Genomic DNA, 18,049 nt, shown 5'->3' with positions numbered 1-18,049 from the left:
TGACTACCGAAGCCGCCATGAGTTGATTGGGACAAACACTCCTCCCCCTCTTCTTCCTCCCCCCCTCCTCCCTTTGTAAATGCTTCTGTGGGTTTGTCTCTCAGCCGGGACTTCATTGCACTTGGTTTTGTTTCTGTCTGCGGAATCACCTCACGTGGGCTGATGTCAGTCTTTAGTCATTGTGGTAATGTAGCAGAGGGAAATACACAAACAAAGTCAGTTAGCCTATAACATGGTAAAGTTAGAAGTTATTTCGTATACTGTATATTTGTTAGAATATTACTATTTACTAATCCCCCCCCCCCCCCTTTCAAGGGTTGGACCCAATAATGGAGCCAATCCCAGCTGACAGGAGGAGGAAAGTCCCTCTGGATGCTCTCGCATTTCTGTGCTCGTCTGGAAAAGACGTTGTCAAGCGATGGCTGTGACAGGAAGGACATGCCCTCCAAAGGGGACATTTCTGTGATTTTACAGATCATGCTTGAGAACAGAATTGTAAGCTACTTTAAGGTAAGGTTTAATGTTCACCTTAGGGTTACGTCTTGGGTTTAGGGTCATACTGGATTAGGTTTACATTCGGTTTACATTAGGACATACACGGCAAAACAGAAGGACGGGATTTCAAGGCCGAGGACAGAAGGTCGTCTGTGAAGCGCCTTTTCAAATAGTATATCTGTGTATGTGTGAGTCTGCTTAGTTTACCTTCCAAGCAGCACTCGGGGTCCTCTCCTCTCCTTCTGTCCCGGTGTTCCTCATTAAAGCCCAGTTACAGGACACCTCCTCCTCGTCCTCCTCCGCCACCACAGCAGATGGACAGACGCAGGGTGGTGATATTCCTGGAAGGTTGTTTGTATAACCCTGGGAATGTTATTAAAAAGTCGCTCTCCTTCTGTCTTGAACTCAGGGTTAATTGGCTCACTTCCTTGTTGCCCGTATGCACGGAGGCCTCTGAGTGGTCACAGCGGTTGTTACGGGCGACCGGCCTTGTCTTATCTCCTGTTGCCTTTTGCGATTCTGCTGTAGGAGCTGAGACTGAGAAGGACACAGTGTTTATGCGGTCTGGAAAACACGTGCAAACACACACACACACACACACACAAACGCCATCAATATATGCGCTACGGACAGCCGAAAAAGACACACTCCAGAGTACGATGTGGGGACATGGTACCCAACACACAACGTGTGTGGCTTGCAGGAATCAGACTTTTTTTGGTATCGTTCGAACTTGCCCACAAACGCGTGCACACTCACTGGTTTAGTTATGACGCAAACGGTCGTGCATCCCTGTTGGATCTGTTGCTGCCTTACTTAAAGGGCCCCTAGTGGCCTGCGGGAGAACTTCAGGGTCCAACGCAAAAGAAATGCAAAATATCGGAAAAACTACTATTCTTATTGCGGTTGATTATACGCTAATTATGCCGCACGCTGTTCCTTTAGAGAGCTGACAGGGATTCTGGTCTTAAGAATTTGGAATTCACATTCCTCTTTGGGTTATTTCAAAGAACCTGTCTCCTAGGAGATGATAGGAAGTAGGTCATGATGGCCACTTCCCTGAGCACCGTACGTATACACTCGCCCACGTACATGCAGCACATACGCGGCCGGTCGCCCCCCCCCCACAGGTTGCTGCCACGCGCACTCTCTCTGCGGCCGGGTTCTCACACGCGCGTGACCTGCCTTCTCGTCGTTAGTTTGTTGACGTTGTCCTCTTATTAACCCGTCTTCGCTGTGACGCAAAGACTGTCGGTTGAAATCTAAGCGTCTGTTTCACCTAAAACAGTAAACCGCGACAAGACGATGACGAGACGAATGTGATGGCAAACAAAACGCAAATAAAGAGGAATGAAGAAAACAATGAGGACAATGGACCTTTTGGGGAAGCACAAAGACAGTAAAGTGATACACGAATGACAAGAATTAAAAAAATCGACCACATACATGAACGTGAGAGGTGAAGCTGTAGAAATAAAAATGAAAATACAATTATTTTTGATGACAAATCAAAAGAGACACAATTCCACACCACAGAAGTACAATAATAGCCACATTTATTGTAATTACAGGCAAATTCCCTTTACACTATATATTTTGTCCATCAACTTCATCTTTTATCCTTTATGTCATACATACATTTACATTTCCAGAGTGCATACACGTAAGTTGACGTAAAGGAGTGTGTGTGGGGGGGATGGGGGGGGGGGGCTTTTAAATAAAGTACTTCAAGACTAAAAGGAGGTTGTCTCGTATGAGACACAAGTCAATGCATTACTCAGTAGTGGTACTGTACTTCAAAGTGCACACGGCCTATTCAATATCAGACAGATTTATATTATTTTTTATATAATGGCAATTTAACCACTGATGCATTTCACACATTCAACATCAAACAAGGCAAACCTATTCAAAGGCACAGGACTCTCACATCAACATCGGCTTTTTAAAAAGTAGTTTGTACTTACATGTCAGGTCAGTCACATTCAACTTTTTTCATTTTTTTTTTTTCAGCTGAAACATGAACCTTGATTTGATATCAAAGAACCCGTGAGATAAATGGCACTGGACAGTTAGAGAAGTTAAAAACACTTCCTCGTGGTCACTGGATGGGGCGGAGTTTCTCACGCAGAGGAGGAAATAGTGGATTCATTCCGTTGGAGCGACGTCTGCTTTAACACAACCGAGCCGCTTCGGTTGCAAACGCTTCGATCTACAGCGGCTGATCTCCGCGAGCACGGCAACGGCGGGCACAGCACGCTGGTCCCACCCCCCCACCCCCCCCTCCGTGGTCCTCGAGGCCTCTGCTGTGTTTACCGGAGGAGCCGAACACACATTCCACCGGAGGGACACAACGGACCAGTTAAGAGGACCTGTATGAAACCACACCGGGATCCTCTTCTCCTCCTTAAATATCCCCGTTTGGTTGTTTTAGTTGGCGAGGACAAACGGTACGGGATGCAGCGTGCGGCCTGTCACCCGCCCCCCCAGTCTGAGGCCCGAGGCCCTTTGTCACCACCCTCGTGCGGGTTGGTACACCCGCATGTGTCAAATACTTTGACCCAGGAAACGAGCGTTCGAGACGAGGGTTTCATTTCCGCACTTCTGTCGTTTTGTTGTCATTGTTTCTACGAGGACGCGCTGGTTAACTCGGGGAGGAGGAGGGGGGGGAGGGGGAGGGGGCGCGAAACCTGTTTTACTCCCAACTAACCGGCTCACACTGTTTTTCAGGTTTAGTTTTAAATGTTTCAGAGAAAATAGATTTACATTTAGTTCACAATTCTGCTACAGAGCTACTGTAACGTTTACAGTTGATCAACTACATGCAAATACTGTACAACACGCTTTCTCTCCACCTCCCCCCTCTGGGCAGGATCGCCCCCCCCCCAAACAACGCAAACTTGTTAAAAACTAGCCAAATTAAAATAATGCCAAACATCTTTAAAACCAAATAATTAAGTTTAAAAAAGTGACGGGTTTTAAAGGAAAATAGCAGCAACACAAAAGCTTCAGTTCTGTGAGAACAAAATGGGAACCAGCGAGCCACCAGTGCCTCTGGGTTAAAGTAAGAGAGTTACGTTGGGCCTGCAAAGGAGTGACGGTGGATCCAAACGTTATAAAGGTGGAGGCTTTGAAGGCCGACTCCACTTATGCACGTAAGCTTTGCATGTAAGTAAATTCAAAGCCTCGGCCGCCATTACTGTCATTATCAGGTTGTTAAAAAATAATAAAAAAAGAAACTACTCCCTCTGTGCAATAGTTCAAGTAAGTTATTTCCTGCAAATAGTTAGTGCTTCGAAACGCATCCTGTGGCCGTACCGAAAGAGACGACAACGTAAAGGTAACCTATAAATACACAAAAAGTTACTATTTACATGAAATGACTTTTTCCGGACGGGAACGCACTCCACGCAGGGAGGACCCCTACTCACCCGTCCAGGCTCACATTAGATCTAATCCTCCCATTGGTTTAAAATTAGGACCGCGGTCAGGAGATGGGAGGGCGAGGGGGGGAGGGGGCAGGGGGGGGGCAGTCTCATCCTAAAGCTGTGGCCACAAACACATCCAAGCACTCAGTGCCCCGGTGTGGAGCAAAGCGCCCGGGCTGAATCTCTAGAGGGACGTGTCGTACACCCGCTCCGACGAGCCGTCCTCCGTGTCGTCCTCCGAGGGCGACGCCTTGTGGTTGAGCCTCTCCGTCGCCGAGGAGGCGGCGGAGAGGCTCCCGTGGACACCGTCGTGGCCGAGCTTGGCCCTGCCGCTGTCCTGGACGAACTCCTGGATCTCCACGGGTAGCCGGCGGAATTTGTCCTGGTACTCCTGGTCCAGGTCGCTCTGTAGCTGTGGAGGACAAGACGCGAGTCACCGGACCAAAAAGAAACGCACAGCCAGAAGATCAAAGATGGGATTGATAGTGGAAGATAGTGACTGAACATTTAGGCTCTCGATGCCTGCGATATTTTTCAAGGCATGAAAGGTAGAAAGTAGTGTGACGACATCAATGCGCCGCATGATCACTACACTTTTCCCGCGCGCTTGAGGGCTGTAGGAAGCAGATCACCTCACTCATTTGCATCAAGTTCTCAGAGGAGCACAAGGAGAACCATCAGCCGTGACGAAAGGCTCAGCGGGAGCCACATGTCGCTCACCTGCTGAATCCAGGTATTCTAAACCTCCACACGGCACCTTTAGGGAACACAATTTTCCTTTCACAATTATCGGTATAGACCCGATAATCCGATGCCTTAAAAATGTCGGTCCAATATTCACTTTTTAAATTTTTTACATACAATATAAAACAGCTTGAATCGCTGTCCATTGTAGCAACAATGATTACCACCCGGTTTTGCACGCGCTGCGGTACAGTTCGCCCCGTAAATGATTCCCATGGACTTTGGCTTCATTGCGTGACCTACAATCGTGAATACACAATAATAAAGTCCTTCAGGTAGACAAAGATCTGCCCCCCCCCCCCCCCCCCCCAAGTGAGAAATAGAAAGCAGGACCTATTTTCTCCCAGGCCAAGACGCCCCCAATGATTACAGATGACAAGATTGTATTCATTTCATCGTAAGCCAATAATTGCTGTAATGCTGATTTCTCTGTTTAACTACTCGACCGGCTCCCACGGGAGAGCAGTAATTAAAAGAAAAGCCGGTAAGATGAATGGTGTCAAGAGTTTCGCAGCGTCAGCATCGCGAGAGATCGGAAGTAAGCGCAGTAAGTTCTGCGAGGATTCGATCGTCGATCATCTTCTTCCATCAGAGGACGCCACGTTTCAGACCCACAAACAAGCAAACAAATGCATCACGGGCCGAATTGGCAAGGTCGGATGCATCGCTGCTAGACAAACTGAATTATCATTTATTTGTCGTTACGCCGGTGATGGAATTCACATCCTGCGGAGAGAAGCCCCGCATCGTTCAATAAATATTCCCGAAAAAACACTCGACCGCGAGTGTGAGAGAGGAGAGGAGGTGCCATGAAGGTCAAGTACTTCCATCCTGCTCGTAGTTGACTCCCTACGTTCTGCCCTCTTCACTCCACTTCATGAGGCGGCACCTCCACTTCGCTCACGAGTGCTGCCTTGCAAAATGGGAAAACCTGATTGTTACAAAGCACTTCATATCTTTCATTTGATGTTAAATCCTGTAGGTTTGTTTACATGAGTGTGGGATTTGAGAGAGTTGAATAATCACATTGTGGCATCACAGTTTTGCTTGTTGTACTTGTTTACTTATTATCTGAACATATAAATACAAATTGAATGAATTGCTATTTCTCTGGTGCTTGTCTTAATTTTAGCAAACCGTCTTCCCGTTGTACAATACACATCTACGTGAGAAGTCACGCACATAAACCCTCAGGTTCCTCCAAGTCTCAGCATCAAACCTCGAAAGCAGGTGAGATATCACTCATGGCTGCTTGTGGGAGCTCAGCATCTTAAGGTCACCTTCTCTCTCTGTCTCTGTCTCTCTGTCTCTTTCTGTCTCTCTGTCTCTCTCTCTCACAGAGCGGACGTCCAGCTCGTCCCGAGCAGATGGCTAAAGACGCCTGTCTCTTCTCTCCCAGCCCTGCAGTGCGCATGACCTACTTAGGGGGTGGGACGGTCTGCACGACGCGTGTGCGCGCGTGTGTACACGTGTGTGTGTGTGTATTTGTGCACGTGGAGCTCGCCGCTACCCCGCCGACGGCACAAACACCCTCCGATCAAAGCTGTCGTCTTTCTGATGACACCCTGGCACATGTCAAGGAGGTGGGAGAGAGAGAGTTCTCAGAAAGACGTGTGTCTATCTGCACAACACACACACACACACGCGTGTCCTCTGCATGGAAGCTGCAGTCAGAACGGGGCTGCTGAGCGACGAGGGCGGCTCTTCGCTCTCAGCGTTTAAAAAGCTCAAGTTGGAGAAGGATGCGTCGGAGGACACATCACTTCACGATCTCCACTCTGACATCCGAGCAGTGCGGCAGCCAGGAGATTGGAGCACAGGAGAGTAAATACAGACTTACAGGCTTTAGAAAACTGCTCGGAGACGAGAAAGCAAAGCCAGAGGTTTTGTTCGGCGTGTACGCGTGCGGTTTGGACGTGTGTGTGGTCCAGTTCTCTGTGTGTCCGTTAAATCTGTCCTTCATCTCTGAAGAACTGTCAACAAATCACACACACACACGAAACACACACGCACACACACATTTCTGCCTTTCCTAAAATACAGCGTTCGATGACCTTCTTCACCGGCTGTCCTCGTTTCCAGAAGCTATCAAGGGAAGCAAAGAGGGCCTCCGAAGAGCCAAGTTAATTCTTTGCTTTGAGTCGTGACATAACGCCCGCTGCGGCGCACCAGAAAAAAAGAGGAGAAGCCCTTCGGTGCGACCGCGGCGTCTCTGCCCGGCCCGGGGCAGGAACGATAAGGAGGTCTGAGAGAAGAGGCCCCCCCCGCGCGGTTTAACCAGCCGCCGCACCGCTTCCTCCACACCGGCCTTGAGGTTCCCCCGCGCGCTTCCAATTAGGCTAAAAACCAAGATCCCGTGTCCAAGAGAGCAGGCGGGGTCACCACCCTGTCAGCACCTCCCGCCTTTTGGGGGAAAAGGAGCTTCGCCGTGCTGTGTGTGTGTGTGTGTGTGTGTGAGTCCTCTCAAATAAGTCATCGGTTGCTTTGCAGGAGACTTGGTAGATTCTTCTCCTGAGGTTCAGGAATTAAAAAGAGTAAACCACCCCCTCATAGTGTTGTGGTACTGAGTGCTTCCCCTTGTTCTGGGTGGAGAAGGGAAGCCGCAGGTGAAATGTTCAGGTGGTGTCTTCATATTGGATACCTAACAAAAAGATGCTACGAGTTGCGTTCATGTATCATTGCGCATGTACGATTAGTTTTCAAGACAAGACGCAAAATGCTGTTTCACATTCTCATTTAATTATTAAAAGGTCAAATATTTGACCTTTCCCATGTACTCAAATGCCTGCAGCAAACGTTGCAATATGGCAATATGCAATATATACTTCAACACGTTTCGCCGGCCTCACCGCTAACAAAAGGCTGGCGCTCAATGAGGCGATAAACCTCATAATCCCCCCTGCGGAGAGGGCCGTTTCCGGCAGGAGGAGCTCGCTCACGAGTCTTGGACACCGAGCTAAAACAGCAGCTAGCACAGTGGAACAGACGAGCAACCGAGCGTGCAACATGGACGCACGCTCACACACACGCCATGGATTTCACCTCTGGTTTGTACTCGGTGTTACGTGGGTAACGTGTGTGTGTGTGTGTGTGTGTGTGTGTGTGAATGGGCAAGTGCATTATTGATGCAAACTCGCCAGGCAGAGATGATGCAGATCAAAGTGATGAGGGAACATAGAGGTCACACTTACATCACCCAGTGAGAGGGTGCAACACAGAGAGAGAGAGAGAGAGAGAGAGAGAGAGGGGGGGGGGTGGCCACAGTCATCTGCACGTCTCCACCCACCCCCGCCTCCTACACCCACCCTATCCTCACCTACATCCCCACCCCCCCCTGCAGCTTTCCTTCACTTCCACTAACCCTGGGATTGCGTCATGAGCACTCAGTTCCAAATTAACAGATTGCACCGAGTCATAGAGGAGGGTGTGAGCGGTGGGGGACCCGAGTTTCCATGACGACTGCGCAGGACTCTTGTCGAACAAATGTGCGTGTGTGTGTGTGTGTGTGTGTGTGTGTGTGTGCGTGCGTGTTGGGTTCTGTGTGTTGGTTCAAAGCCTGCACAGCGGGGGGGGACACGCCATCAGATTTGTTTTCCCTTTTCATCCGAGTGAGACAGAATCGGAAAGTCTCCCACGTAATAAGCAGCCGCTACGCCAACACACGCACACGCTGCGAGACATATGGCTTAATCACTACTTCATACCCTCTTTCACAGCCAAAAAACGGTGTGTGCGAGGGTGTGACCGATACGGAGGAATCACAACGTGGTCCAGAGAGCCTTTTCGTCTGGAGGTCGAGACGGAGGCCTCGTCACAAGATGTCCGTCCTCTCCGTCTACTGAGCTACTGAAAAGCCCATTTTGATGAATGGTGTGTTCAAACCTTTATGAACACACTTTAATAAAGCTGAGTGAATAATCTCGACGATGATTAAAAATACCATCTCGACAGGCGTGAGCATCTTAACGTGGACGTATGGCAATGGGGACCAGACCAAAAAAAAGACCGAACAGGACAGGATGTAGGAGTCTCGAGGAGTGTCCCAACCACGGACTCCATAAAATAAGACACAACCGGCGCTGCAGCGGGCCGCTCAGGTCTCCGGGTCCCCGCCAGGGACGGTTATAGCTGTCCATTAGCCGTCGCCCTGAGCCCAATGGAGAAAGTGGGTCAGAACTGCATGAGACGTAAAGTATGTTGTACCGTCTGTCGCTGTGATCTATGAACACGAACACACACACACACACACACACACACACACTCCCCAACGGAGCGCTCTGCGTCCTGTTTTTCATCCAATGTTTACACGTCCGTTCGCATTCATCCGGTGCACTACGTGACTAATGGAGAGGCGGGTTCAACGACCCGCCGCCTCAAATGTCACTTTGAGGAGTTCCAACCGCGGTGAAAGGACGGCATTCACCAAGGGCTCCCAAATACGAGCGCCGAGTGCTTCACAAGGGTTCGTATTCATCCCGCTCACGCACACACACACACACACACACAGACGGTATCGCTGGTGCCGCCATGCGAGGTCGACGACCCGCTCAGTGGGAGCAGCTCCGGGTTCAGCGATCTGCTCAAGGACATTTTCAGACGCTAATAGGCGGCGCTGAAAAGACTCAGTTGTGTGAAACCAACGTGGAAGTGGTGCTGGGAATCAAGTTCAAGGCCTGCAGGTAAAGAGCCGCATCGAAGGGGGGGGGGGGGGAGGAGGGTGGGGCGCATTGCATCCATGACCGAGTGATGTTGCTTCTCACATGGATGAACTGTACAGTGGGATGCACTGACTACGGATGGAAACATGCCATATCCTTTCCAGCACAGAAGCCCACACAGAAATGCCTCCTTAACATCCTAAAGTACTAAACACAACCTGCACATTCTCAGCTAACCGTCTCCAGAGTTCTCCGACACCGCCGGCACATTTTGCATATAAATGAGTGTCTTTGCATGAGAGCAAATTTCGCAGAGATGGTTGATTACGATGTAACAGCCGTTCCTCGGGGGAATTCAATTTGCCAATGTCCGGATGTCAATTCAGAGAAGTGATTGCGACAGGGGTGGATAATCAGTCACGGCTTTCGGCGTAAAGGACGGCGGCCGGGATCTGATTGGAAGAGAGAACTCCTCTCGCCGGACGAGAATCCGCGCTGATTAGACCCCGATGACGCGGCTCATCCGCCTTTTGAAATCCTCGCGATTCCGGTGTTATTGACAAGATCGTCCAAAGATGATGAAACGTCCCCACGTGATCACACTAAAGGAGCGATTCACACGACAGGGAGGCAAACGCAATCATTCGACTCCCCACTCCCGCACCCGCTGTGGCCGACGCGCTGCCCCCCTGGTCACCGCTAATTCATTTGTGCAACAACCAGCGGTTTCAGACGGAACCAGGAGCCGTCACTTTCCACCTCGATTACACCGGCAGTGTGTTGCAAAACGCAGGGAAATCATGGGTTTAGAAATGACTGTGTTTCTGGGTCTTTGTGTTTATGTGGATGCACCTGTACCACCTGAGATCATACCCCCCCGGTTGGCATCTGGCCCCCGACTGGGGTGCGATCTCACTATTCAAGGGCCAATCTGCTGTGCCGTGTCGAAATTGCGCCGCCGCCATGCTGTGCAGATTACACACAATTACATTCACAGCCACGCCGTGTTTGTCGTGCTTGCAGGAAACACCCCATAAAGTGTTTGCAAAGCCTCATAACGGCGTTCGGCGTCGGGGAGATGCTCGTCGGGCCGCAGCCGCTACTAGAGGTGCAGTGCGCAGTCACTCGTTGCCAGTCAGTGTCCCAGGTGTGTAAAAGCTTGCCGCCGCGCCGATGCTGAATTCATATCCGGGGTGCAAGGGGGGGGGGGGGTCTCAACATGCTCCTCAGCTGCACAGCCGTCCTACTCGATAGGAAGGGAAAAGCGGTCAAGCTAAAAGCGCCAGCAGAGGGACGGCGTTACGTCTCGACTGCAGGAAACACGTCTCGGCCTCAGCTCACATGGCAGGAAACCAGCTTTCAGTGATGTGAAACTGCCCCACATGGTGATGCTGGTTCTACGGCACACACAGTTCAGCCGGTGCGGGGATTCAAACATCTGGTATCGTCACAGATGTGTAAGCGGAAGGTTTTTAAGGGGAGGGGGGGGGGGGGGATTTGGAGGTCATCTTGCCATTCCGCATGAATGTAGCAGAACCATGTCACTAAAGCCGAGCCAGGTCGCCCCCCAGTGGTGTAAATAAGAGTAACCTAAGTAATATTTCTAGGAACAACGCCTGAAACATCCAGTGCCGTCCCAAGATCTGCGTCTAATCCATGCGCTCATTCAAACAAAGGTCTGAAAATATTCAAATTCTTTTCATTTTTAAAATGTCCTCGACAGTCCGGAAATATTAGTGGACACAATCAACACTCAAAATCTCCAAAAAGCCATCCACGTTGTTCTTATGTGGAGGGGAACCCCAGCGGGGAGGTTTCACTGCATCTCACGGCTTATTTGGAAGACAAATAGGTGAGAGAGCTGATTGTTACAGATATCAGATTATCTGATTTGACAAAAATACCACAGAGAACCGTGATATGAAGCCTTTTGCTTTCTGTTGAAACGATCTACATCCGTAAACAAAATCCCCAGTCTGTTAGGCGTTCATGGAACACACCGAGTACCAACTTAAAGAAGGCGCCATGGTGAGAATGTGATGGAATTAAGAGAAAAACATCAGGCGCAAAGACAACAGCAGCAAGAAATACACCACAAACCAGCTTCTTTAGATACGTGTCTCACCTTCGGCCTCTCGTCCAGGATCTGCTGGCGGATGTCCTTCTGTTTCTCCAGCAGTCTCTCCTGTCTTTTACTCTGAGCGTCTTCCAACTACACACACACACACACACACACACACACACACACACACACTATGAGGTCTCTGCGTATTGCCGTTCCATTATGTTAGCATATTATACAGCAAAGGTCATTATGGACTACGTGGACCACAGTCTCTCGTACCCGTTTGATGTACTGGACCACCTCGTTGACGAATGATCTGTTGATCTCCAATTTCTCTCTATGGGGGGGGCAGAAGTTTGAGTCAAACCGAGCGCCTCGTGCAGAATCTTTAGTGTTTGGTGACATCTAGTGGTCAGAGACAGCACAGCCTTCAACAATGTGGTTGTGAAGCTTTAAAACACTCACTCCTCTGTCGCGTTCTTGTCTTTAGATTTGGCTTCGTTTATCTTCTCCTGCCTTTTCTTGTCCATTTTCTTCTTGATGTCCTTCTTTTCCCTGCAGATGGAGAGACGATGGAGAGGAGGATGTAGGGAGTGAAACTCGTAGTGTTTGTGTGTGCGCGTGCGTGTTGAACACAGTCGTACTTCTCACAGACGTCCCTGATCTTCTTAAGCTGAGCGCTCTGGCACTCTTCTGCGATGGCGGTCAGCTTCTCCACCAGCTGGAATCAAGACAAAGAGGGAATCACGAGTTGACGCACGGAACGTATCGACAGACTAAGAAAACATCTGCTTTTGAATCTTGATTATTTTACACTCCACTTTAATTTAAGGCAAAGTTGTTGAGATCAAAGTGGAAAAAAGGAAGATTTATGTGAGGAAAACAAGACATCTCCATTACGCTCGTTGTCTTTTGCCTGAATAAACCTTCCCGACGCCTCAGCTGTGCTCGTGTCCTGGAGCAGAAGACATTCATTTTTCCACACCGTACAACGGGACAGAGTGCAGCGGCAGCAGGACGATGGCTGTCTAATTGAGGGGTAGTGGGGGGGGGGACCTTACGGCAGCATTAACTCATTCATTTGTTTGGTTGTTGGTCTCACAGACAGTCCAACGCGAGTCAGGGGAACGAGTCATGTGTTAATGAGTGTTTGCTTGTCCCTCTGCTACAGCGTGGACATGTTCATACACGCGTGTTTATACAGACTCTATTTGACTGTGTGATGTGTGTGTGTACCTGCTTGATGTGTTCTCGTTTCTGGTACTTCTCGCTGTAGTACTGCTCCTGGCGGAGCTGAAGGAGCTGCTGCTGCTGCTGCTCCTTCAGCTCGGCCAGCCTCAGGCTGTAGTCCTGGTCCAGCTCACACAACTCCTGGTCCAGGCTGGACAGAGAGTGCTCCGACCGGCTGGAGACGCACACACACACACACGCACACACACAATAACCGTGAATTAAAAAATACCACCTTGAGTGTAATGAAAAAGAAATGAGGAAGTGCCTTAAACTCGACTTGTGTTCTCTCTAGTGGCCACTAGGGGGCGACGTTGGCATAAACGTCTAAGAAAACGACTTCTGACTGATGATCTCACTGAAGTAAAGGCTTTTATTTAGGATCAAAGAGGAGCATGAAGAGGAGCAGCAGGACGGTTTGAGGAGGAGAAGAGGAGGGCTACCTACCTTTTCTTACCGTCTCGTTTGTGGCTCTTCTGCAGGGCGGAGCGGCCCCGCTGGTGCTGGTTCTGGAGCTCGGACACGCGGGCCGTGTGCTCCTTGATCAGCTCGCTGGTCTTGCGGTGGTGCTTCCGAACCAGCTCCTTCATCTCCTTGTACTGCTTCTTCTGCTCCCGGACGAAGCCCTTCTGCTGCTTTAGCTCCTCCACCGTCTGAGCCTCGAACTCTACAGGCGGAAGGAGGGGTGAAAGGGGGGGGTGAGGGTCAACGGAGAGCAAAAAGTGAGCGAGAGAAGGGGCTGTTGAGACCGTGTTAAAACCTTACCAGTGAGGACGCTCTGAATGAGGTCTTCGGTCTTCACGGATGGTTTCAAGGAGCCTGGGTACCAAAAGCAAATTTATTTTATGACAAATATTCAACATTGGCAGAAAACATCATTTATCCTCTCATAGGATTGATCTGCATGCCTTCAAATGTCTCCATATTTGGAGTTTTCCCGGTACTCTGATATCCGTAGCGTACCTGCAGACTGCGGCTGGTGGCCGACCAGCGAGGGAGGTTTGGGGGCGATGACGGGCGTGTGGCTCAGTCCGTTCTCGGCGGGCAGCGTCGCCCTCGGGTCCACCTTGGATTCGGCGGGGGCATCGCTTCCCGCCTCCACCTGTCCGCCAAGCGAAAGATTCAACGTGCCGCCGGAGAGCATCCTGACTTCTTGCAGGGATTAAGCACCGGACGAATGTACAGCAGCGTTTCTCAGAAACACACATCAATCAAACCAAACACAACCCATTTCTCTGGCTTGACGGTCCAAAAACTGTTGTACCTGAGTCCCGCCGGATACTTTGAAGATATATCTCTGGTAACCCACTCTCAACATGGCAGGTGTTGGCTCCCCTCCCCCCACTCCGGCTCCGCTGGATCTCAGTCTACAAACTCTTGTCTCTGCAGCGCGGACGCGATGATACGGAATCTTTGTTCTAGTCACACCGGCCACATTCTGTCTGTTCGTCCTCCTCCTCATGCCCCGCCTCCCAACGCTCCACCACTTTTGGTCACTGTTGCCAAGGTCACGGCACGGAACCCTCGCGGGTATAATGGTATCAGCTGGCAAATCAGATAAAAGAAGCCCTTCAGGTCCACCCCCCACCCCCCTAAAGGTATCGTCCTTTTGCTCCTACATTCGTCGCCGGCTTCCAGAGCGACACTTGGACAAAGGTTGTGCTTCGACGTCAAAGCAGCTGTCCTGCTGGATGCTGGGGGAGGAGGGGGGGGGAGATGTCTCCTTAGGCCTGCCACGCGGAGCAGCTAGGACTCATTGAAACTCCTGGAGCTGACTTTTGAACCGTAGCCTGTGCTCAGGTTTAAGGTCTCCCAACAGCAAAATCAGCCAAAAACGTTTTTTTAACATCTTGCATCTAAACTCGTCGCATCCCAACAGCAAACCTGGAAGGGAAAGTCAGCAACCGTCGTGCAGCCCGAGGCTGCAGTGTGCTTAACCTACACAGGCCAAAAAACAGAGTTCATATGGGAGGAGGGGTGGGGGGGGGGTAAAGTGGGGTGAAAAGAAATACACCTCATTGAGTCTCCTTAGGAGGGGGACTCCACTGCATCCTCTCACGCCCGCGACCATATGGTTTAATTTATAAACCGGTTAGTCTCTGGTGATGAGGCGAGAGGCCAGCTGGCCGAGGGGCCGCTCATCTCCATCAGAAACGGATGGGGGGCAAACTAATACGACACTCACACACACACACACACACACACACACACACACACACACACACACACACACCTCTTTGTCGCCCTCCTCCTCTCCTCCCTCCTCCAGAGTGAGAGCAGCCAGCTGATTGGCTCTCTGCTCCATCAGGTTGACATAGCGGATGGGATTGGATAAGGCTTCGATGACGTCTGAGGAACAGGAAGAAAACAGATCAGCAGTTTCGTAGCACCAAATATGAGTCTGTGTTTTGTTTTTTTTTTACGTTCACCCGACTTACCTGCAAATGTGTCGGGCACGTAGTCCTTCACCTCCAAATACACGAACAGGGTGGGCAGAGTCAGGGCCTGGTTCTTCTCGTTCCTCAGACTGATGTAGTGATATCCTGCAGGGTCAGAAATAACCGTTGTCTTTGCTGTCATTGAATGTTTCTCTCGATCCCCAACCCAAAGAAAGCTGCATTAAATCATCCAGTTGACACAAAGCTCTGTCACCTGGACGGATGGCCGACACGGGAATGATCCGGTGGCCGATGGACTTCCCTCCTTCTTCGAACACGGCTATCCTCAACGAAGCGAGAGTGGGCAGGACGACCTGAAAGCGTTTAGAATCCCCCCATTAGCGCCTCACGGGAAGCATCGGATTCAGTTTCCGGCTTCGGGCGACACACTGTCGACACGCGGCAGAATGTGTGTACACGGCTGAGACCACCGTCTGACCTTCTTGAAGACGATGGCCTCTTCCTCCCAGACGGGGTTGATGGCGTTGCCCTGAGACGTCTTGGTCTTGAACGCCTTCCTCTTGGTGTCCACCGGCAGGCCGAACATGTCGATCTCCACGTACGTGCCCACTTTCTTATCCGACAGGAACTGGCCTGAGATGATCTGGAGGGGGGAGGGAAGAAGGGGGATATTTGAAAAAGGAGATGAAGAGAGAGAGAGAGAGAGAAAGGAAGAGAGAGCCTCACAGACCTTTACAGAGAGGGTGTTGGCTACTATGCCGTCCACGGTGCTCTCGGTGAACGGGTCGAAGTGTTTGTCCGGCCGCCTCATGAACTCCGGTTTGAGTCTGAAGCCGCATTTCCCGTTGTACTCGTACATGCCCAGGTTCAGCTGCATGGACAGGTCTGAGGAGGGAGGACACGAGTTCAAAAAGCTCACCTGCTTGTCGGCCACTGAAATGGTAAAGGTCAAAGGTCTGTGAACTGGAACGCACCGATGGTCTGGAAGTTGAGAGCCACCAGCTGACAGCCGGCGTTCCAGAAGAGCTGAGGGTTGTAGTTGGACGAATCCACCCGGGTGCCTTTCGGGTAGATCCGGCTCAGCTGCAGTTTGTTGTACCTGAGCGCGGCCGGTTAACGAGAACGTCGCATGAGCTTAATAGTCGACCGCTTGATCTGAGGAGCTGGATTCGAAGCAGCGTGATGTGAAGGCGGGACCATTCATCACTAACACAACGGATATTACTAATGAACAGAAGGGAGAATCAAAAGAGAAGCAGGAACTTTGATCCCATTTCCGCCCACTTATTATTATTTAATTTTCTTTAATCCCACCAATTTAAGGCCCCACGGGTTTTTTTTGTCTGTGTAAGTCATTTATCTGCCAGAGGACAATAAAGACTGTGAGATCACATCCAAACATTGAGGGTGTGCGCGATAGAACACACAAATGACTGAGAAGGATACTCCACAAACTCCACAGGACATTTAGTCAGCTGCTCCAACGCTTTGGTCTCCACGAAGGACGACATCTGGAAGCTGCGATTGATCTCTGTGAGCGGACGAGGTCGCACATTGAAGACATCGACGCTGTGACATTACTAACTGGGATATTAGGGATGCTCATTTTGCAGTCTTTCATACTTTTGGAGGCCTCGAAGCTGTTGAACTTGACTGGCTGGATGTAGATGACCAGGTTGGACATTTCCTCGGTGGCAAACGCCTCGCTGCCTGCTGTTCCCTGTAGGCAGTTACGCAGTTAAGAGGCTTGAAAAGAGACCTCAGGTAGCAGAAATAAAACGCACTACCAAATGTTTGCACTAGAGGGCGACGACACGCGAGTACTGGACACCGAATATCCATCATCGCTGCCTTCACACGGGCCGCTGACTTGTATACGCACCTCGTCCATCGAGCCCTTCTTACAGTCGTCATCATCGTCGTCGTCGTCCTCGCTTTCCGCCTCCACCTCACCTGAGACACAAAGACATGGCGCGTGTGAATAAGGATGGATGAACGCGTACCTACGACATGCCGCCTCCATCAGAAAAGAACACACGTGACCGGCCCTGATTGAGGAAATTCAATTCCAGTACAGTTCAGGTCCAGCTGACCCGTCACCCCCCCCCCCCCAGCGGCCACATGATGAGCCACCTACTGCCCCCCACAGCCCACCGCCACCCGAGCTACGAGCGACTCACCGATGGACTTCCTGCCGTGCGGCCTCAGGCTGAGCTCGGCCCCCTCCGACGCCTGCGAGGGATCTGTTGTCTCCTCTTTGGTTGAACCTGTGGGGAAGGGGGGGGTCAGGTCATCAGCAAAACAGTGTTTGGACCACTATGCAGCACAGCGTGTTCTTTAATTAATAATAAGATTAATGTTCGTACTTGCAGAGTAATTAAACAAAGTGCTTCCTAACCAGGAAAATGTCAAAAGACTGGAGACGAACGACGGCCGCATGGACCCGAATGTCAAATCCATTCAAAACACGACCTGTTGTCATGCAGCCAAATCCACTGAGATGAGAGGAAAGGAGTCGACAGAAGCCGCGACGGCCTCGTCTGCCTTGAATGTTGTGTGGTTTGTCCTTCGTTGTGAAACATCTCACCGCATTGAACTGTTTTATTAATGAATAGGAATAAAATCCCCGGTTCACCGCGTTCATGACACAAATATTCAGCTGTGTGGAGTCAGAGCAACTTGCTGCTTCATAACCTACACCACCAGGGGGCAGTGTGTGTCAGTGTGAGTCAGTGTGTGTCAGTGTGTGTCGGTGTGTGTCAGTGTGTGTCAGTGTGAGTCAGTGTGTGTCAGTGTGTGTCGGTGTGAGTCAGTGTGTGTCAGTGTGTGTCAGTGTGTGTCATTGTAAAACTGATAGATGGCAATACTTTAAAACTGCATGATACCATTCAAGTCCACATACAACATTAATCAACACTGGAAAAGATCAATTATAAAAGAAGAAGCATGCACGCACACACACACACACACACACACACACACATACACACACAATGAAATGTAGCCAACAACAATGCACACATGAACGAT

At 50.4% G+C, this 18,049-nt stretch overlaps 2 protein-coding genes across 4 annotated transcripts in view; both read right to left on the bottom strand.

Moving 5' to 3' along the window:
* The window catches only part of plcb4b (phospholipase C, beta 4b), a 43,573-nt gene extending 42,813 nt beyond the window's left edge, over positions 1–760 (bottom strand). The window contains exon 1 of the mRNA XM_078093560.1: positions 703–760. The gene's annotated coding sequence lies outside the window, so the exon portion shown is untranslated. The remainder of the gene's footprint in view (positions 1–702) is intronic.
* Positions 761–2,034: 1,274 nt separating this feature from the next.
* Positions 2,035–18,049, bottom strand: part of plcb1l (phospholipase C beta 1-like) — a 65,310-nt gene continuing 49,295 nt past the window's right edge. For 2 of the 3 annotated variants that reach the window (XM_078093557.1, XM_078093556.1), the window contains exons 15-33: positions 17,200–17,286; positions 16,902–16,972; positions 16,643–16,739; positions 16,466–16,550; positions 15,994–16,118; positions 15,750–15,904; positions 15,498–15,662; positions 15,273–15,372; positions 15,059–15,163; positions 14,854–14,969; positions 13,584–13,722; positions 13,386–13,439; positions 13,068–13,287; positions 12,627–12,795; positions 12,035–12,111; positions 11,856–11,945; positions 11,670–11,727; positions 11,451–11,537; positions 2,035–4,335 (exon numbers count right to left, since the gene is read on the bottom strand). In XM_078093557.1, coding sequence (XP_077949683.1) covers positions 4,108–4,335; positions 11,451–11,537; positions 11,670–11,727; positions 11,856–11,945; positions 12,035–12,111; positions 12,627–12,795; positions 13,068–13,287; positions 13,386–13,439; positions 13,584–13,722; positions 14,854–14,969; positions 15,059–15,163; positions 15,273–15,372; positions 15,498–15,662; positions 15,750–15,904; positions 15,994–16,118; positions 16,466–16,550; positions 16,643–16,739; positions 16,902–16,972; positions 17,200–17,286 — 2,228 coding nt within the window. In that variant the 3' untranslated portion in view covers positions 2,035–4,107. The remainder of the gene's footprint in view (positions 4,336–11,450; positions 11,538–11,669; positions 11,728–11,855; positions 11,946–12,034; positions 12,112–12,626; positions 12,796–13,067; positions 13,288–13,385; positions 13,440–13,583; positions 13,723–14,853; positions 14,970–15,058; positions 15,164–15,272; positions 15,373–15,497; positions 15,663–15,749; positions 15,905–15,993; positions 16,119–16,465; positions 16,551–16,642; positions 16,740–16,901; positions 16,973–17,199; positions 17,287–18,049) is intronic. The other variant, XR_013453407.1, reaches the window with a different exon arrangement.

This window comes from Gasterosteus aculeatus, chromosome 18 (assembly GCF_964276395.1).
Source record: "Gasterosteus aculeatus chromosome 18, fGasAcu3.hap1.1, whole genome shotgun sequence".
Lineage (NCBI taxonomy): Eukaryota > Metazoa > Chordata > Actinopteri > Perciformes > Gasterosteidae > Gasterosteus > Gasterosteus aculeatus.
The sequence above is the reverse complement of the archived record's forward strand: the minus strand, read 5'-3'. Positions and strand labels throughout refer to the sequence as shown.